The 21,834-nt window shown below is 39.1% G+C and overlaps 1 protein-coding gene across 5 annotated transcripts; it reads right to left on the bottom strand.

The window, feature by feature from the left end:
- Positions 1 to 4,117: 4,117 nt before the first annotated feature.
- Positions 4,118 to 20,580, bottom strand: PTGR2 (prostaglandin reductase 2). 5 transcript variants are annotated; one of them, XM_049825192.1, is made up of 11 exons: positions 20,492 to 20,580; positions 19,780 to 19,878; positions 15,162 to 15,230; positions 13,602 to 13,720; positions 12,067 to 12,258; positions 10,956 to 11,126; positions 9,749 to 9,958; positions 8,241 to 8,362; positions 6,928 to 7,015; positions 6,127 to 6,166; positions 4,118 to 4,852 (listed from the first exon to the last, which is right to left on the bottom strand). In XM_049825192.1, exons 3-11 carry the CDS (start codon positions 15,196 to 15,198, stop codon positions 4,788 to 4,790), a joined length of 1,044 nt encoding a protein of 347 aa, XP_049681149.1. In that variant the 5' UTR covers positions 15,199 to 15,230; positions 19,780 to 19,878; positions 20,492 to 20,580; the 3' UTR covers positions 4,118 to 4,787. The 5 variants fall into 5 exon arrangements, 4 of the variants coding, with proteins under 4 accessions (XP_049681149.1, XP_049681147.1, XP_049681148.1 ...); XM_049825190.1 differs by having other exon boundaries at positions 15,162 to 19,878; XM_049825191.1 differs by lacking the exon at positions 19,780 to 19,878 and having other exon boundaries at positions 20,492 to 20,563.
- Between the last annotated feature and the right edge of the window lie 1,254 nt (positions 20,581 to 21,834).

Raw genomic sequence — 21,834 nt, 5'->3', positions numbered from 1 at the left:
CAACTTCATGCTTTCGGTTTTCTTGCAATACTGCTGACCTGTTCAGCCACCCTCTTACCACCACTCTGCCCAGGGTAGAGTGCTGTAACAAAACTGAATTTTGCTATCCAAGGTATCTTTCCGGTTGCAAAATTCTTTGCTCCTGTGGCTAAAAAGTCTTGACTCATTTCTGCTTCTTTCTGTGCTTTTCCTAAAGAGTTCCCAGTTGTGTCTCACAAAATATTTTCTCGGTTTGGAGCTTATTCCGGTTGCTGTTACTCTTTCTTATTGCAGGATAATACCATCTGCCTATGATCTTCTTTTATCCCCTGGCAGTCTATTTATGGATTGTACAAACATTTCCCACTGTGAAGAGAACCCAGTAAAGACAAAGGCAGTGTAGCAATAGAGGAGAGCAAAGTTACAAACAACAGGACTAAGTAATCCTGCACCTGCTTCTTCCACGATCAATGCATTAAAATACAGAATAAAAAGATGAAGCTATTTGAAAGGCAACTGCTTTCACTCTCTTCACTTTTGCAACAACAGCTACTATAAACTGCAGTAAGAAACATTTATGTCTGGGCTAGCCAGCTCTTTTCATGGTATTGCTGACATTTTCCATTAAATCCTGACACCAAAAATACACAGCCTAGCACTAAACCACTAATCAGTGCTCCTATGAAAAAAGAGCATGTTTTTCTTATTATCAAGGAAGAAGCCAACAAGGAAGACAAGAAACATGATGAACTAAAAAGTAGTTAAGGAAAAGGGGAAAAAAACAGAGGGTAAGAAAGCAGAAAGGAAGAAAATGAAACACATGACAGCCAACAGCAACTCTTCAAGGTGCAAAGGGAGAAGGGATGGAAATGGGTGTGGATAAAACTTTACCAAATACAAACCAGAAGATTGTCTCAAAGAAAAATAAGGAAAAAAAGTCTCTCTGGCCAATACTGTTTAAGTTTTATTACCCTTTGCAACAAGAAATGCTTATTTATAAAGATTGTATAGCTGAACTTCTAGTACCTCACTGTGGTCACACAACTCCTACTCTGAATTCATGCTTGCCCTGGCTTAAGATCTCATAAACTATCATTCACCCTCTTTTTAAGGTAAAGCTTCATGGGACAAACGCTGGTGCTTCTGCAGCCAGTGACTATCTATCTACTACATCCAAAGCATCTTGGATTTTTTTTACCAGTTATTTGTCACCCTCTGTTAAATGAGACCTCTCGTATAGTGCAAAATATATAATTGCTGAAGAGTCACATTATTACAATAATTAAGAAATTAAGACAAGGTGAAAAAAAAAGATGTAATAATATTTTTTATAGCTCTGGGCATTTAGTTTAAAGCATTTCCTCCCTTTGATTTTTATTTATTCTTAAGAGGTAACATGAGCCAGGATTGACACGTAACGAAATGCTTCTGTGAGAATCCTAAACTTTGGGGGTACCAGGATGAGGTTTACTTAAGACTGTCCCCATCTTTTTTTTTTTCTTTTTTCCCTAGAGCCATTTGACTAATGCTGATAGAACCTTTATTGCCCTCCATAGCTTACCTAACTACAGGAATGCTGCTGCAATCAAGCTGCCTTTATTACAGTAAAGGATCAGTATCTCAGCATGATCTCACTTTGGATCACCCCTCACATCATCAGCTCTTAATAGGCTTACCACTTTTGTAGATTACTAAGCAATTCCTGTAAAAATAATAGTGCTGGGAATTTTATAGTTTTATCATACTTTATGAAATTCGTGAAAAATAACTTCCTAGAGGACTGTCATTCCTGGAAGGTGTGTCAACTCACAGTGCCAGAGATGAGCTCGCTCTGGAGTAATTTGTACTTTGGACAAACAAATGCAACTCTGGAAACACTCATATATCAGACTGAGGCCTTCACCCATAACATATGGAAAGAAAACAACATTGTAACACCTTTTCAGTAGTAGTTATTGTTATGATTGCTTTCTTAAATTCATAGTACACAAACTCACCACAGTTCACAGTTGAAGTCTCTTTTGAAATATACAGGTATTTAATTAGCTCGCTTTGGATACTACCCTATGATATACTTTCTTCCAAGCAGGCTGGAATAAAACAGAAGAACAGTTCTCAGTTTTAAGACTAAAAGGCATTTTTTCTCAAAACAGGCTGTTGAAACTGAAATCAAATTGATAGATTGGAGGAAGCCAAATATGGGGAAATGCATGTTACAGGACATCAGTGTGGGAAGAGGTTACCCTTCAAGGGTGGAAGAAAATAGGAAAACACTATGGTGACACCATGCCCCAAAAAGCACCATGTTTATTTATGTACAATTAGACAGACACACAAAAAAACCCCACCAAATTCAATGGAGGACTTTCTGTTCCTAATTAAAACTCATACTATTTCAACTCGGCAGGAATTGCAATACTAATACTCTCATTTGTAAAAATACTCCTGCATGGATAACAATTTTCAAGAGCAGTAGCAACAGAGCCTCAGGTTAAGACCAGCTTTGCTGCCGGCGTGTGGAGTGCTAATCATTGGTCATGTAAGTGGAGGGGGCTGTTTTCTTTTACATTTAGATATTTGCTTTAGGAATGAACTGTAAGGATGAGGACGATTATTCAAAAAGTTTAAGTGTGTTAAAGTGCATTAAGGCTAATCTGCTGCATGGCAGAAGTTGAATGCAGAATAAGGGGTGCATAGGGTGATGGTGATGCTGTTTCAGTCTGAATATTCCTATCAGGCATATGCATGTGGGAGCACACAGGAGGGAAGAAAGGAAAGGGGACAATGGACACATCAGCACACTCTTCAGAGCTGCTGATTAGAAAGGTTGTATTCCCATCAGCTCCCCTTCCATTAAATCCAGTTGACATGACAAGAATCCAAGTCTAGAGACAGTGTTCAGGATCATTGCATTTCCTCCTGCCTCTCATTTTAATATACATACGAATTATCAAGCCTTACAAGCCTGCATTGCTTAACTTTCACAACTGAGTTACCATCTATAAACAGTCAATATGCAGGAATTCCTAGAATTTTACTCACCTGTTGCTTTCTGTCTTCATTTCTGTCTTCTGCCAACTATGACCATACTGATTTTACTGCATAAAAATTTTGGCCCAGTGTGACACTGTTATTAATGCTGGTTGAGTTATACTGATACTGGATTCACAGTGTAGCTGAAAGTGAACCAGTCACTAGTTTTGTAGTTGAAAAATGCATACTGGAAGATTTTAGACCATCTAATACTATACTGCAGCTGCCCTTCTCTTCCTCAAAGTTTATGGCATCTGTCACTGCGTGCTTCCTTCTTTCAGGGCCAGCTTCAGCACTAGGAAATGAAATTACTGTTTTTCACATTGCTCACAACCATATTAGGCAATTTTGATACTTGTTATCTTACTTTCCACTGCAGGCAAAATTATTTATGATGCCAAATTTATTGCATAGTCTTTCTTTCCTAGTCCTTGGATTCCATTTAGTTTGGCCTAGGTAGTGACTCACCCAGATCTAGATATACATTCTGTGGACAGTTCAGCTGACCCTGCTGTTTGGAAGCACTTCTCTTAAAGGCAAACAAATTAAAACAAAACCAGTTGCCTGTAAATCAGAATGTGTCATGAACAATCCTATTCTCTAAATAAATACCTGTTAATGTCTCTAAATGTACATAGTAGTGGAATTCTAAAGCCTTTAAGATAATTATCTGTTCCCTTTTCTGTTCCTTGCTTTTGAAGACACATACTTGATCTCATCAGTCCCATTTGGTTTGGGATTATGCTAGTCAAACTTGGAAATGGTGACCATTTTTTCAAGTTTCCCCATTGAGATGGTAAAAGAGCATTGTTAGACTAAAAATTCTGAGCCAAGATAAGTTACTGAGGGAACAGAAGGTCAATTGTCTGCAAAGTTACCTTCTGTCATCAAGCAGCGTTTTGAGATTCCCTGTCTGTCACCCTGGAGAGGTGTAAAAACCAGAAAAACTAGTGAAATCGCGTAGATTACCACAAAAATAAGATACAGCAGATTTTAGAAAAGGAATTCTAAAAAGAAAACTTCACTTAAGTCTGGAATGCAAAGATAGAGAAGAATAAGTAAGGCTCACCCTGCACCTGAACCTATCTCTGATAAAAGTCTCAGGTTGCATGCAGATGGAATTGTAACTTAATCAGGTTTCAAGTGCTCTGAAAATAGGGGATATAATGATAGAATATAGAGAAATGAACAAGACAGAACAGTGGAAATTTGTTCCAGATGGCAAAATGGAAATACCTTTGTTATTAGAGACCTTGAATTCAGAAATGGAATTTTTCATTGCAATTACCAGTAAAAATGAGAACAGTTAAATTATAAAATTATTAGCCAGATTGATTGGACTGTCAGGGGAAACTTACACTAGTAAATTAAACATTCCTAGAGAAGTGCCTGGGCACTGAGACAAACTAGCATGGGAATGGTACATATCTACACTAGTAAGTTCTTCTAATGACCAAAACTAGGTGGCTGCATACAAATTGCTTATTGGAAATGGTTCCTGGGATGTTCTAACTGTCAAACCATATCCATGAAATATTTGCAAGTGTGCTAGCTGGCAACTGTCAAAATCATGTCAAAGAACACATTACTCATTTCTAGTATAAATAATTGCATTCCTGTTTCCAGTTCTATGTAGTTTATTAGCATCCCAGAATTTCTGCTTTCAGTACATACAGAACAACTCAATGGTTTAATTAAAATGGAAATTAGTATAAGTAAAAACTTGCTGACTGTTAAGAGACAGAATCCAATTATTTTTCCCAAAGCAATGACTTCTACTTAGAAACTGAGACAATCTGTTTTCCAATATTGCCTCCATTCATCATGGACTGGAAAGCAGCTTCAAGAGAAATAATGAAATAAGTTAGTACCAAGCAAAATCCGCCACATAACTTTTTAAAAAGAAAAAAAAAAATGGTAGAAGCAAATGTATTACAGCTCCCCAAAAAAGAAGATCACATTTTGGACATAAACATATTTACCCTTAATGACATGCCAAATTAAGAAGAAAAAAAAAAGCTAGTCTGTAATAAACTGCTAAGGGGAGTTTTGCGTAATAATTAAAACAACTGATTTGTAAGCAATGGTTTGGCCCTATACAAGTTAATGATTCCATTTGCTGCTTTTGTGATATGCCATACAAATACCAACCAGAAAGACAAGGTGTGACTCGAGAGCCCACAAATGCTGTGGGTTTCATAGACCTTTGTGAAAGGAAAAGGTTTATACTCTACGTAATAAAATAAATGTGAGAAGCTGGTACAAAAGAATAAATCTTTGACTAAACAAAGTATGAAATATGACTGCTATATTTGATCAAATTCCTTCAAAATACATATGTATACCTGTAAGCAGCAATAACTAAAACAAATTTATAAGATTTGGCTATCACTTAATTCTACTGGTTTCCAATCTTGTGGGACTAAAGACTAAATGGACTAAATCATACTCTTCCCCCTTACTTGAAAGGGAAGCATTCTTAGAGCACATCTTGAATCACCTGGCTCTCTAACTTTGCCTCACTGGAGTCACAAGACCCCTTTCATTTTTGTGTTTTCTTTGTTATAGGTTTTTTGAACAGGCTACAGGCTATTTTGTCTCTTTAAAAGAAATTATTTTTTACTTTGTTTAGCAATTGCTGATATGCTTTCCCCTTTCCTGTTTGCAATTTTCAATTTATTTTTTGTTGGCAAATCCAATAAGAAGCACTGTTAGATATTGGGGGTTTTAAACTATAACTTTGAGGTTTCCAAAATACCATTTTCTTACACACAGGTTCTAAGAAATGGGCAGCACTTTACATCTGTAAGATCTGGATGACTATCATCAGCTGCTAAGGCAGCAGTTTAGCAATTCCCCCCCCAACAGTAAAACAAACAAACCAAAAATCTCAAAATCTATATTCAATTATTTTTTTAATATAAAATAATCTTCTCTCAGAATATTTTAATACCTTGTGGAAAAAAAATACTGTATTATAACATAAAAATCATGTTTTAGATAAAATACAGAAATCTGAATCAGCAAATGAAACAAAGGAGGTAGTTAACCTCTACTGTCATTGTATTTAATCAGATTATTATTCTTAGAAATTGTTGTAAAAAAAAATCTTACCACCAATGTTTGCTAAGCCTTCTACCACAGTCTCTCTGACCTGTCAATACAAACAAGTCCTTTAAGCTTTCTTCAAACAAGATTAACATTCCTTAAAAACATGCCATGAAACTGCCACAGAAACTACCAAAATCTAAAGAATTCTCTTGCTACAATGGATAGTGCTCTGTTTGGGCCAGATTCTTTCATTAAGAGAAGAGTGAATACTTTCTGATAAACGTGTAGGTGATTTAATTCTTCAATCAGAACTGGAACATCCCTGCCCCCGCCAAAATTTCAAGTCTCGGGATTTTCCCAGGAAAAATTTACTGATCACCTGAAGAATCAAAAACTAATTTAGACTGACCCCATAGGGAAGGAATGGATAAAGCATCTACCCATCACAAAATAATAAATGGTGATCATAAAGCTTGAAACAAAATTTCAGACAAGATCCCCAAAAACATTCAGGATACTAACTAATCAGGTATTTGAAAATACATATTTTTGAAGATCTGTCTGATCCCTTAAGTAAAAAAGCATTTGCACCGTATGCTGAAAGAAAGAATACAGACATCAGCAGCACGTAATTAGAAAAGTCTGTCATACTACACTCACACCATCCTCAGCAAGTACATACTAAAACAGTGCTACCTAATAAGCTTTCAATTATACTTACTTATACTATAGTTATTCTTAGGAACATCTGTTAAATTCTGAGGCATGGTAAGAGAGCCAGGGACAAAGAAATTGGACTTGCAGTCAGACCATAATCTGAGGCGATAGTATCAAAGGCCACAGATTAAATGTAAAAGTTCCTACCTTCAGTTTACCCTCTTGGATCCACTGACAGAGTTGTAATATACTAGCTTCTTGTTTGTCCATATAGTTCAACACTAAGAATCTTTCCCTGTGAAAGAAAAGAATAAGCCTTGATTTAAAAAAAAGTTGGTAAGCATATTTTAAAATCTTTACAAATCTTTTCAGGAAACAGCATTACTGAAACTGAAGGGTTGTGAGCATTAATTACAATGAGACATAGCTCAGACCTTTGCCAGCTTGTTGAGACAGCTCCCTGCAGTGGGACCTTGACAGTAACATTGGTCTTAGGTAATTCTGTTCAAGTATCAGAGAGAAGAGTAATAAAAATCAAGTAGTATTGCCAGAATAAGGAAATGTCCATAAAACGTGAGCGAATTCCTATTCTTTTTTGCTTTTTTTGTGATAGGGAGAATAATTGATGGACCTGAAACAAGATGGCAAGTATAAATTAACTTTCAGGCTCCCCAAAATTTTGCATATCCTGCTGTCACAGCTGTCTATAGCAATCAAGAGAAACTGAAGTGATCATCAAAAACAATAATTACTTGTATCAATGTCCTGACGAAATTCTCCACTGCCTTCTAATATGCATGGTGTATTTTAGTATTTTTATCTATTTTTTACAAGTGCATTCAAAAGTAACAGGGACAAGAAAAGATTTTTAATTAGAAAAGGTCAATCCATTTGCACAGAAAGTCTCCCCAACTTTCTGAAATGCAATGAATGAAAAATCTCCTAAGACTTTGCTCCTAATCTCTGCCTTAGCTCCAGCTGAATCCTGACAGGAGTTCAGCAATTCCCAGAGTCATAACAAAAATCAGTGTTATATCTGTCACACCTACAGTCCCATTATCTAACAAACACCCAAATACAAAAAATGTAATTTCAACACAATCACTGCATCAGCTGCATCCTTACTTTAAAAATAGTTGATTTTCTCTCTGCCTGAACTACTACACTTGGAGAGAAAGCACTCTGCAAAACATCTGAGAACAGAACCGTGGTAACACCTTACCTCATACTGAACAATGTCAGAGACTCCAGAACTAAATCAAGCAACCACAAAGCATTACAGACAACTATGTTAACAGGTAACAACAACATCTCCCATTTTTTATGCTGATACAGACAAATATAAGAGAAAGGATTTACTGACAATGTGATTATAGTTTCCTTTTTTAGTATGGCAACATTCTGTTGCAATTACAGGTGCCTATCGCAGATCTACAGACTATCTCCCGAACATCAGAGTCACAACATCTCATGAGCAATCTACCTGGAACCTGGTCACAAGTTCTGGAGGAAAAACGTACCTTGTGATATTCCTTTCTTTCTGTATTTTTTCTATGTCAGGAGGCAGCGGAGGAGGATAAGGCACATCTTTGTTATACTGAGAGATCTGTCCACACAGGATGATATGGCTGTCCTGATTCATCTGTTTGGGACAGCACAAAGTGAGAAAAATTACATTACTTGGTCTCAGAAACTAAATTTTCCAGAGATGCAGTAGATAATATTGCGAAATTTTCACATGGTTATCCTTATTTAGAGCCAAATTTCCTAGAAAAGAGTGGGAGAATTGCAGGCAGTCCCATTTAACCTATGACAGCATTCAAATAGATAAATGCAGGGCAACAGTGGAAAAATAAATGCTATACTACCTATGTGTAATTTTAAAAGACATTAAATATAAGGAATATAAGAAATTGTTATCTTACTGTGTGCCCTTTTTGTCAGGAGGAGAGGGGTAATATGACAAAGAAGTTTGATACAGCTGTTGGATACAGCTGTGATTTAGAGCTCCCAAAGATGGCATTACCACCAAAGCCTCCCTGCCATGAGACAGAGTAGTTTCACATTAATAATGAAGAGGGCTGGTCAAGAGTCTTTATGGAGGCCCAGCAGATCTGGTCTTTGTGAAGCCATGTCATGGTTTAACCCCGGCCAGCAACTAAGCACCACGCAGCTGGTCACTCACTTCCACCACCCCCAGTGGGATGAAAAAAGGTGAAAATCGTGGGTTGAGATAAGAACAGTTTAATAGAACAGACAGGAAGAAACTAATAATGATGATAGTAAAATGACAATAATAAAAATAAGATTGGAATATACAAAACAAGTGATGCACAATGGAATTGCTCACCACTCGCTGACTGATGCCCAGTTAGTTCCCGAGCAGTGACCCATCCCCCAGGCCAACTCCCCCCAGTTTATATGCTGGGCATGATGATGTCACACAGTCTGGAATACCCCTTTGGCCAGTTTGGGTCAGCTGCCCTGGCTGTGTCCCCTCCCAACTTCTTGTGCCCCGCCAGCCTTCTTGCTGGCTGGGCATGAGAAGCTGAAAAAATCCCTGACATAGTCTAAACACTATTTAGCAACAACTGAAAACATCAGTGTGTTATCAACATTCTTCTCATACTGAACCCAAAACATAACACTATACCAGTTACTAGAAAGAAAATTAACTCTATCCCAGCTGAAACCAGGACAAGCCAGAAAACCAAAGCTGACAAAACACAAGATTACTACTTTGACAGACAAGATTTTTAGATTACCAAGTCTCCTGGCCAAATAAGCGAGAGATGAGAAGCAGAAATTGTGTTTATATTACTATACTGCCAGGCTAGTCCAAATGACAGACATTGATTTCAAATATCTGATTTTTCCTCAAGACCAGGATCACCACCTGGATCAGATCAATGAAGTAGAAATGCTGCTCTGCTCTACCGCAGGCTGGTCTCCAGTTTGAATTAATTTGAAGCTGAGCACACAGACACTGGAGAATGACTAGAATAAACACGACAGCTGGTATAATCACCTGACTTATAACTGTATCACTGATGTCTCCACCAACATTGTCAAAGTAAACATCCACACCGCCTGGGCAGAGTTCACGTAGCTGCTCTGCCACACCCCCCTTCTTGTAATTGATAGCAGCATCAAACCCCATTTCTTGGACCAAAATGGAACACTTCTCATCTGTGCCAGCGATCCCCACCACTCTAGAGCAGCCTTCCAGGCGGCCAATCTGCAAGCGCACAGTTAAAAAAAACACAAAAACCCAAAAAAAACAAACAATAAAGAGAAGTTAGATCATTCATCTGCATAAAGGTACCAGTGGGAGGAAGGGGGCTTTAGGGGTTGTTACAGTCATCCCCCATCCCTCTAAACCCCAGGCTGCAAAGTTCAGCCCACGCTCCTATCTCATGTGACACAATTGCCTCTTGTCACTACCTCTTCACACCTAGAGAAGGGGCAGGTACAATTGAAATCTGCCATCTTTCTAAACTCACTGACTGCAGGAGGTTTAGTCTGTGGAGTCACCAACGACTGGCAGTACTGCAGAGCCAAATATAGTACAAAATCATCATCTGCCAAATACTGTAACAAAGCTAATAAAAGGCCAAAAAGATTGGACAATAATAGATTTAAATACATTCTTCATAGATTTGCTTATGCATTGTTTCTTCATAGCTCCTTTTTATCAGGAAGTCTTAAGCTTACTTAATAGCATTTGTGTTTGTATATACGTGTGTGTGTATATCTGTCAATGTGTACACACACACACACACAAACACATTGCAACAGGTTCTGCAAAGCTGAGGAGGATAAAAGGACTGTAAATTTCAAAACACAAAGGATGTCATGGAATACAACAAGAAGGGTTTACTACATTTTTTAAACTATTTTCTAATATAGAAAATAATTAAAGTCACCAGTCAACTCAAAGACTGTGTTCAAAGGGCAGATTAATATATATATTAGATACATGTATTTATACCATATACTTTATGCTAGTGACAAGTAATCACCTTGGGCCATTTTCTCCTAACCCAGTTTCATGAAAGTTAAGTTTCACACCTCAAGTCTTTCTCAGTGAGAGTGTAAGCCAAATCTGTGAAACTGGCTGTTCCCATGGGGTTATACCTGCTCACATTTACAATTGTTTTATCCATACATTTACTAACGAGCATGTTTCAGAAGACAAACTTGGTAACATGCTTTTATGTCTTAAGCCTACCTACCTGGCCAGCCAAAGAGCCGCAGGCACCAGCTGCTCCACTCACCACCATTGTCTGATTCGCACCCACAGCCACGTGTCCCTTCTCCTTTATACCTAACAGGGCTGTCAGTCCTGTGATGCCAGCTGCACCAAGAAAGTAGGAAAGGTGTCCATTTACAAGTTGTGGAACAAGCTACAAAACAGAAATGCGTGGTGGTGGTCATTTCTTTTTAAGGTGAAGTTTTACTGTTTGCTATTTGATTGTCTGAGGATAGAAGACTAACTCAAGATATTTACCAGGCAAGGTACAACTGGAAGAGACAAGCTATCTATAAACTAGCTCTACCTTAATAACAAGTTTATACAACACAAAACAAAGATTATCTTTTCATAGTTTTAGAAAAAGTTTTTAAACAAATTCACTCACAAAAACTTAAATCATGGAGGTGTCAAAAAGCAGTTGGGAGAGAAGAGGTTTCCAGCAATGGTGAACTATCCCTATGTTAGGATAAAAGATAAAATAGCACTGTTTTATCAAATATTGTGATTGCAGATCAGTGCAAAGGGTCCTAAAGGAAGGAGTTAATTGGAAAGTATACATTCTTAAACTACAGTAATTTTCTGTGTTACACAAGGATGATCAACACAATGGCCCTAATGCACTGTTACCTCTCCACTTTCAACTTAATATTGAATACCCTTTCTTCTGTGGATGTAAAATCCCAAGTAAAAGTTTTCACTAACCTATGTTAGTGAAATAAATTGAATTAAATATATCTAAAGCCTTTTCTGTCTTGTGAGTACACTCTCATAGATCAGGAGTTCTACTAGCATTAGAATAATGAACAGAATAAATTAACAGAAGCAGCTTCAGGGAAATTAATAAAAATCCAACAACTGAAATAATACTGGCATGTCTGGTAACCAACAAAAGCATTTATATTTTTCTTTGTTAAGAAAAGAGAGAAATTGATACAGATTTTGCCACCTGTGAGCTCATCTGCCTTTTGAGAACAGGTTGCTCCAATTATGTTGGCTTGTTTTTGACTAAGAAATAGTATCATTAGCCGCTATTTAAAAAAAAAGTTTAGGAAAAGAAAAAAGCAACAATCTGGACTTTGCCTTTACATTACCTTTTGTAGCAAGCTTCCATCTAGAATTGCCACTGTCTGCCAGGGCCAATTGAAGGAAGTTACAAAGTCTCCTCTAGCGAGGTTATCATGCTTGCTCTCCTCCACAACCCCAATGCCCCCACCATCAGCAACTTCAGACAGCTGCCAGGGCAGGAGGTAATCTGAGCCAGTATCCTCATTCATTCGGCAGCGCTGAAAGACAGGGTTTTAATGAGAAGCTCTGGTGGAACACATGGTTTGTTTTTGAGTTCAAATGAAGCTGCGGATTAAATATGTTTAAAAATTCAAACACAAAGGGCTACTACTCAAAAATGTCTCAGTAAGGCCCAAATATTTATAATCTTTTCTTAGATCCCTTTTTCCCCTTGTTTGCTCAGTACAAAAAGAGGATGGACCATTCTGATCTTCTCCAGCAGCGTTACCAAAACCAATATGTTCTATAGATGCTGCCTCAAAGTCAGCCATGAAACCAAAGATGACCGGCTTGGGTCTGATGAGAATCCTATAAATGCCGTTCCTTAACTGGATGAATCATAGAAATGTAGGATTGAAAAAAACCACCCACAAGTCATTTAGTCGATGCCTTTGTACTGAAGAACAGTCCAATATATGTAGACTGTCCCTGACAGATCTGTTTAATGAGAGATCTTAAAATCTCAAGTCTTTTCTTAATATGTCCCCCTGTAGGCCTGAGTTAGTACTGCAGGATTCTAAAACTTCCTTAACTCCCAAACTAAACCTACTGTCTCAGAAATTAAGACTGTTTCTTTCCTACTATCTCCATCTATGCAGGGAACAAATTATCCGAATTCTCTATATAGCAAACTTTTACATACTAGCAGACTGGGTCTGTCTGGTTCTCCTCCTACCTTCACTTCCATTTCAACCCACAACTCTCCCAACAACATGATTTCTACAGTTTTGCAGAATTAGGTGCAAGTGCTTATTATGGCTTCATTTACTAATCCTCTCTCTGTTTCTATTGCTTACAAAGTATTGACACATTTCTGTCCTGCCATCACTCACTTAAGGAGAAAATCTGACTTTCATTTTTAAACAAAACTGATAATAGCTAAATAACATTTAACTTGAATCATTTACATGTTTTGTCTAGAATTTTTTTGCCGGATCATGTCCCGCTCTTGCTTCATCATGAGATATTCTTCCTCCTCTACCCACATTCCCCTCAACTGAAAAATACTTCCTTTCATGGCAAAAAAAAAGAAGTTTAAAAATGTATATAAAAAAGGCAAAGTTCAGAAAAGCCGATACAAACAAATCTGTAATAGTATACCAGGGCTCACAATCTCCTCCTGGTCCTATACAGCCATATTCCTATATATATATCACAGGCACATTAATGCCTAACACATTAATGCCAATATAACTCCATCAGAATGAATAGAATTACTGAGTTACAGTAGAGATACATTTGTCCTGTAACTGGTAACTTTGGTGCTAAACATCACCACAGGTACAGAGTTGAAGATACTTTAAAAAACAAATTCTGGCTTAGCTCTAAGTCGATCACCTACCATGTAAGGATCCACAGAGAGATAAAGGGTTCTAACACGCACTTGTCCAGCTTGGATTGTATCTGCTATTGTACTTTGTTCCAGTCGGAAGTTTTCAGCCACTGGCACTCCATTCTTACCTACAATTATTTTAAAATCAAACAAATAAATGAATCAATATAGAGCTTTCCTTAATCAATATGGGAAGACCTTTTTTTAAGGTAGTCCTTTTTAGAATACGTTAAGCTGTATCTTTACTCAAGTATAAAACTACCGACCAACTTTCAGATTTTGTGTCACAGGCTAAGATTTAAGTGGGCGCACTGCCACCATCCAAACTGAAGACCCACTGATCTGTCAGTTTATGCTTACCTGGGCCAGTACCAGGCACTTGCCCTGACTGACAGTTGCCATGCTGTTTGCTACACGTTTATGGACAATTACGGCAAGTTTAAAAAAAAAAAGAGGGGCTGTTCCCATTCTCAAAAAATGGTTCTATATACTCTATGTGCTGAAAAGCCCCTAGCTTTCAAAACAAAGACATGCATTGGGACTTCTCTCATGTAACAAAACCAGAGTGTGCTATTTTGCCTGTAGCAAATTACCATAAATTTTAACAAGGTAAGTTTTAAGCTCTCACCTTTCAGTCTCTTTTGATACAGTGAGATCAGGGGAATACAGACCATTGCCACTGCACATTCATATGGTGCAAGAGCATCCCTTTGCAGCTACAGACAGACCTCCTTAAATTAAAGCTTCCCAGAAACATCTATAAAACATATGCCAAGAGCCCCACAACTGGAGGCTTCATCCTCAGGTTGGTACCAGGTGCAGCAGATCAATCAGACTAACAACTGGAACCAGAGGCACTAAAAGGAGAGCACCAGATACCCGTGTACTTTTTAAGTCAGTGACTGGGCAACTACAACAGGCTACTGCTGTAACATTTGATTTGCATTAGAAAAGACTTATTTGCAGGTCACACAATAGTTCCTACCTCTTAGGACTATTTTGGCATTAAGCAGCATACAATACTCCCCCCAAAACTGAATGCACACACGTGGGTCTTCTACAACAGACAATTTATAAACTCACTATTCAAAATATTGTGCTGACAGCCCTAACAAAGCAAATGTGTAAGCAAGGAAGTAAACAAATCCTCAAGAGTGTAAATTTAAAAAACATACAGTTTGAAACATGGGAGGAAGAAAAGATTGAATATTTACTAAAAGGAAACAAAAATGAACAGTAATAAAATATTTTAGTCATCTCTTAAAATGCAAAAAGAACAAATGTCAGAACTAAAAAGCAATGGTTGCTGATCTTTCAGTTTGAGTGCCTACACTTAGGGTTTTCTCATATATTACGCATTAACCCTTTTTTCTCACCCAGGAGTTTAGAAATCTGTATATACAGACTAAATAAATACACTTCACAATAAACTTTATTTATTGCTGCATGCAATATTAAGATATATAAATGTTAGTATCTTAAGTTAGTGTCTGTTTCTACCCTCACCGTTTTGGAGCATTAGGCAACCATAGCAAACACATTGTTCCTTTATTGGAGAGAAATACATACCAGGGCGTGAATTCAGCACTACTCTCTGTATAATCATCCCTGCTTTTGCAGCAATTTCGCACTGGATTTCTACAAAGGAAAACATTGTTTGAAGGACTGAAACATAAATTTTCCTTAAGAAGAATATGGGGTAAAAGTACTTAGTAATTTGGAAACTGGGGATGAAATACGGACGTCACCAACTTCAGCATCCATGCCCAAGGATCACGTAAAACAACCTCAAATGTAAAATAAACAAACTTGTGAATAAAGAGTTTCCCTGTTTATCTTGTTAGAGCCATGATTTTATACAATGTCACAGTAGCACCTTATGGGAAGACTGAAAATTATAACGTACCATGCTCCTTGTAAGATCATCACCATCCCCTACCAGGTTGTAGGAGACAACTTGCTTGGTTTGCTTTCCAGTGCTGACTGAGAACACCGTTCCCTCCTAAAAGACACTGAGGCAGCTTTTCAGGCGTGAGGTGCACTCAATAAAAGGCATGCACGCATGCCAGTAATAGCAGTATGCAGGTATATGATAAAAGGAGATTGTTGTATATTAAGTTTCATGTGAAATAGCAAGTCCTTCTATTAGCAGTGCATTTTCTCCTAAGAAACGGTTTGGCCCAGAGATGAGAAAGAATTAGATCATCATTTGATCTGTTTTACTGAAAAATTACTCCTTGAATTTCAACAGTTTAAGAGGACTGCAAATTTGTGTTCTTGCAAACAGGAGATGCCAAAGTGATCAGCAGGGAACGAACCTGATTTAACAGGAGAAAAATCATCATCTTGCATGCTTTCAGAGCTAATACAAAATAAAAATGTTCTTACTACTATTCTCAGCTGACTGCCATAAATAACCAACCTCCACAAGAACGAAGGACATTAAGGAATGAAACATGATAGCTGAGGTCTTTGTCATAATGTTTGTTTTTCTGACAGGAACATCAAATTGGAGTGAAGCAAAATAGATGGGCCTACAAAGAGTACATCATCACCACTTATCCACACCTTTATTCTTTGAACATTGGAAAATACAGAACCTTCTGTCTGTACGTTGTAGTACTTACATTACAGCAACTCACAGACCATCAAGAACTACAGTCTGGAGTGCTGAAAAACACAATTAAAAAGTTATTAGGAGAAAATGGGCATATCACTGGCCTTTCCCTCTCCTCTAAAACCCACAACTGACTCAAACCAAAAGTATCTTGCTCATAAACCAGATAAAGGTTTAACATTTGATTGTATTTGCACTTGAAAAGCTACTTAAGTGATGAAAATTATTCAAGAGTTAGTTTATTTTCAGTATTTCAACACCTAAGGGTTTACAAGAAAAACTGCAAGAAATGGATCTCAAACATGTCTTCACAGTATCGCATCAGTGAAAAATAAGTGACCTGCACATTTTTTTGGACAGAACAATGTAGAACATCAGTCTACAACAAAAGGCAAAAAAACCCACACATTGATGAAGTTACTTGTTAATGTTTAAAAACAAAAGATGAGCATTGAAAATACTGGAATTAAGAGTTAAAGAGAGAAATAAAATTCCATTTTTATACCCAGACAGCTGATAAAATCTCCGGAATAAATATACTTAAGTAAAACCCTAACAGGAAGGACAATCTAAGCTACATTTTGGCAGATGTTGGGTTCAGTGTCATACTTGGCTATAGACTTCCTGTGCGATTGTGGGCATGTTACTTCGTACTTCTTTTATAAAACATTTTTCAGAACAAAATTCCAAATTCCTCCGGATAACATTTGTCTAACAAAATTACATTCAACTGGTACAGTTGTTATCCCCAGAGCAATTGTCTTAGCATATGAGAATTTGTGCTAATTCAATGAGCATTTTATAAACTGTCAGATGTGCCCCGTGCAATTTAAAAGGACATCCAAACTCTAGTAAACAATTTGCGCATATACAGAACATGGTTGAAGTTTATAACCACTAATGAAACTCCTCTGTGGAGAAATGAGTTAAGAATGCAGTGAATATAAACCAACAGCTATCTGATAGCTCACGTGAAATCTGGGCAAATCATTCCTCTATATACTATTCATATTCAGTTCAAATCTAGCCCCGGCATTACAGGTTTGATCCACTATTTATAAACCATCAGAGTAGGCAGAATTCCCGTACAGCTCATGCCTTACAGAAAGGCCCACTGTCCAAACTGCTGACTCAATTTTTGTTATCCTGAAACTAAATACCTGTATTATACAAACAGAAAACCCAATCTGAACAAGTGAGATGATGAAAAGCATTTTTATTGTGCCTAACATATACTTGAAATATCTGCTTTCTATGATAGTACACAGAAAAAACTAAGAGTTCTTTAGAGAAAAAAAAGACAAAGATATTAACATATTAAAATAAAGAAAAAGCAATACAGAGCAGAAACACGAGAAAAAGCATACGGTTTAAGTTTAGATTACTTCTTTGAATGCCTGACATTCTGAGGGAACAAAAATGCTGTTGATTTTCCAGGTCATCTTCACAGCTTTTGGTTGAGAAGCCTGTGTACTAATTCAACTTGAAGATCTTCCAGATACTGTGAGTGGGTGGACAGAAAGTGAGGCTGGCAACTGAATTGTCACTCATTCTATGACAGCTGTCACATTAAAATAAAACACTGGAGACAGACATTTACTTCTAAATATGACTGCACTTACTCTGCAGTGGAAGTCAGTAATGTCATTACACAAGCAAATGTTCACACTAATACCCTAACATAGTAAGAGACAATCAAACTTTCCTCACATTATAAACAATACAGCAGTGACTAAAGAAAATAAGTAGAGGCACCATCCTTTAGTACCGTAAACTGAGGAAAGCTTTTGGAGAAAAAGAACAGATTTTTTAAAAAGTTAAATAAAAGGGATTTGTATCATATACGTATTCTTTTTCAATATATCCATAATGCCAGTGTGAAGGATGTTTCTGACTTTTATTTTTTAAAGACCAACAGAAAGCAACACACATTACTATTTTTTAGCTTTTCCAAACAAAAATAATCTAAGTTGGTTTTACTCTTTAAATCAAATGGAGTAAAAATTAATTGCAAATTTTAACATCATCGTTCAATGCCAAGATCACCTGACCCACCCTGTGAGTACAGAAGCATTAAGCAGCACAACAGCAGTACCTTCAGGGGAGTCTCAAGTATGTTTTAGCCCAGTTTTATTCTTACCCCTTTCTCCCCTCACCTTTCTTTTCCCATTTTTGCAGAGATTTAACATTTAAAAAATGTTAAATAAATTCCTCAGTGCTAAAACGCTCCATTTGTTTTGTCCCAGGCTTGGTTCCTAGAACTTCTTGTTTCTGAGACTGCCCATGAGACACTTTTCCCTTACATATACTTTTGCCAAAACAATTCACCTGCTTCCAAGTTGTCAGAGTGCTTGCCAGGTGCAGTCTAGTAAAAAAAAAGGCAGTTTATCCTTCCTGTATCAGGCCTGGGCAGCATGGAGGAAGAAGGCAGTCAATCCAAATGGAGGACAAGCAAGCCTGAAAGTCTTCTGAAGCTGCAGTGTCAAAATGGCTGGAACAAGGATCCTCAGAGGAAACTCAAAGAAAGAAATTTCAAGCAAGAATGACTCTAAATGAGGAACAATGCAGAAAGCAAAGATGTGAAGGACTGGCACTAGGATTCAGTGAGAACAGAGAAACATGGCAAGAATAGCAACCTGAAGGCGAGTAAAGCAGGGAAGAGAGAAATAGAATGGGGAGAGAGAACTGGAAAAACTGGAAATTATGAGAGACGGAACCAAGCAAATTGAAATGGGAATGGCTGGGCAAGAAGCAAAAAAAATGATAACTCTAACTGGCAAGGTGAGGAGAATGGAAATGGAAGAGCGAATGTAATGGATTAGGCACAAAAGTCTAAAGCACCACAACCCTAAGGAGCTCTACGTTTGAAGAATGTTAACTAATTGCAAACTCAAGTTTTCAAAAAGTAGAAGCCAGAATCAATACTGACTATCTTGAAGGGAGACAAATGCATGCCATAAACCAGATTTCCTAATGTTTTATGTCTCATCACTGAATTCTCTGATGTGAAGTTCCTCCCATTGTGTTTTCTCCACACAGATTCTCTGACACCCTATAAGGGTTGAGGGCAGGCTGCAGTCTTTCCCTCAGGAAAGAAACAGGTGAAAAAGAATGACAATAGTAGTAGGAACTTGATTCAGCCATCTTCTTTTTTATATTCGTAGAAACCTAATGTCTTTGAGCTTTTTATTAAATTTGACTGACATACAGAGCAAAAGTTCCAGTAAGTATACACACTCATATCTACACACAATGGGATTGTATAAATTTTACTTTTTCAGATGTAGGTGTCAAAAAAGCTGAAAGCTCTCAGGTACCACCTCTTGAACTTTTTTTTTTTTTAATAAATAGGGGCATTGTATTGGAATTGCTGAAAAGTGCTTAAAAATACCAACACACAAGGCCTACTTTTTCTTCGCAGAATTTCAAGTCAGGAATGAACACAGGAATGCCGATTGCTCCCCGAAAGGAAGGAGCATCACTTCAGCAGAAGCAGCACCTGATGTTTTTCTGAGAAGCCTATGATGCAGTATGCAGGCTCACACGTTAGAGCAATCACAGAGAGCATACCGATTATCCCCAAGACCGAGTTAGAAATCACTGTTGTCAAAGATGGCAGAAGGGCCACTGGAGACTGCCTTGCAGATGGTTCAATACCAGTTTCAGAAGCTGCAGGTAGAATAATGTAGGAGAGAAAGAAACCAAGAGAAGTCAGAAGCAACAACTGATGTTCACGTTTACGTGCTTGCTACACAGCAGTCCTGATGTGGGTGCTGGGGAGGAATCCCAGAGAAACGGCCTCCCCCACCGCTCCGGGCCATAGTTTGACCTGGGCACTCAGTATAGCTAGAGTCACCCTCCGGTTCTGGAGACCAGGCAATCCCAATAGTCTCCTCCAACCGTCACACCTCTGCCACCGCCTGCCCTGCAACGACGAGGCGCTGATCCCTGAGGAAATGACCCCGGGAAAGGCGGGCAGGGGTCCTGCCCTGTCAGGGAGGGCTCGGAGGGCGCTGCCAAGCTCCCACCCCCCCCCCCACAAGGCAGAACGAGGCCGTAGGCCCTCCCGCTTTTACACCTGACACCGGGGCACGCTCATCTCTACGGGGGGGGGAGACGGGGACGACGGCGGCCGCCCTCCGGCCCGTCCCCTGAGAACTCCGAGGCCCCGCTGCGCCGCTCTGCCCGGTCGGGGCCGCCGCCGCCGCCGCGCGGGGACGGTTAGAGGCCACCCCCCGCGCATGCCGTCACCGCGCGCCGGCCGCCCAGCCCTCCCGCTCACCTTGAACGGCGCCTCGAGCGCTCCGGCACGTTCGCTACGGGTCAAGCAGGCGACCCCGCGCCCAGCCCCTCCGCGCGCATGCGCGCGGGCCTTAAACAGGGAAAGGCTGCGGGCCACCCCTTAAAGCGGCGGTGCCTCGAGGCTCGGCCGTTGGGAGGCGGGAAGGGCTGCGGGCGACGTCCCGTCCTGTCAGCGGCCTCCCGTCGGCAGCGGGGTGCCCCGTTGTGGTGGGGAGGGCGGTCCGCTGTGGGCCTGGGTCTCCTGGCGTGGGACCGTCTGCCTGTGTGGGCGAGGCGGTGGCGGCTCATCTCCTCAGGTGCTAGAAAAAGGCGCTTGCAGCTCACGAGGGGTTTTTCTTTGAGAGAGAGGGTAACGGTGAGAGGTACTTGTTCCTTGCGTGTTCGAGGGCGTGAGATTGTGCTCATTGATGCGATAAAAGGCTGTGTTACGGCCGAGTCGCTGTCGTGTGCAATTTGACTATATACATACTTCTGCTATGCTTGAGGGCGGGTAAAGGGGCATCTTTACTTCAAGAGCAGGCTGTAGGAGGGTGAATAACTGAAGGGCCAGAGCTTTCCTGGGATGGGGCTCGGGTCCTGGTGCTGCCTGACGTCATTACTCTGTGTACTCGCCCTGTGTTGTAGTGACTCACCGTGCTGGAAAGGCAAACAGGTCTGTGAAGTGGCCACTGAGTCGGTGGAAATTACTGTGGAGCTCAAAGTGACCACTGAAGACTGGAAAAACTCTTCCAGACTAATGGTCCTGATGACTTCATACTCTGTCTCTCTCATAAAGGCGGGCAAAGCCTTTCTTTTGTGGCTTTACACATAGCACTTCAATATAGGTCTAAGTGAACGATTTATACTTGTGCCACTATAATATACAAAACTTTGCATTTCACATTAGTTGAAAAGACGTCATTGGAACTGTGATGGTCTAGAGAAAACAAAAATGAGGTCTCTTAATAAGGGGATTTATACCTCCATACTTGTTTTCCCCAATTTGTATCAGCTGATATAATGACAGGTCAAGTTCTTACTGGTGTAATGCACTAAAAGTAAGTCTCCAGGGTTGAAGTTGGCCCCATAGTTTCAAACAGGCATATCTTGTATGTAGAAGGCTGGCGTTAAAATGAATAAATACTGACTTGCCTCATACTTGTGCAAGAAAAGAGCAGTACAATTATTACAGAAATAATTATTTCAGAAACCAATGTTACATGTCATTATATGAGCAAACAGGAAAAGGTTATGGAGTGTATTAATGGGGAGTTCCCTGTTAGAATTAGTATATCTCAAGGACTAGTAATAATTGAAATAAAAGTGGGGAAAAGGTATGCTGTA

The sequence above is a fragment of the Accipiter gentilis genome, chromosome 22 (genome assembly GCF_929443795.1).
Source record: "Accipiter gentilis chromosome 22, bAccGen1.1, whole genome shotgun sequence".
In the NCBI taxonomy this organism is placed as follows: domain Eukaryota; kingdom Metazoa; phylum Chordata; class Aves; order Accipitriformes; family Accipitridae; genus Astur; species Astur gentilis.
This window is presented reverse-complemented; position numbering and strand designations above follow the sequence as displayed.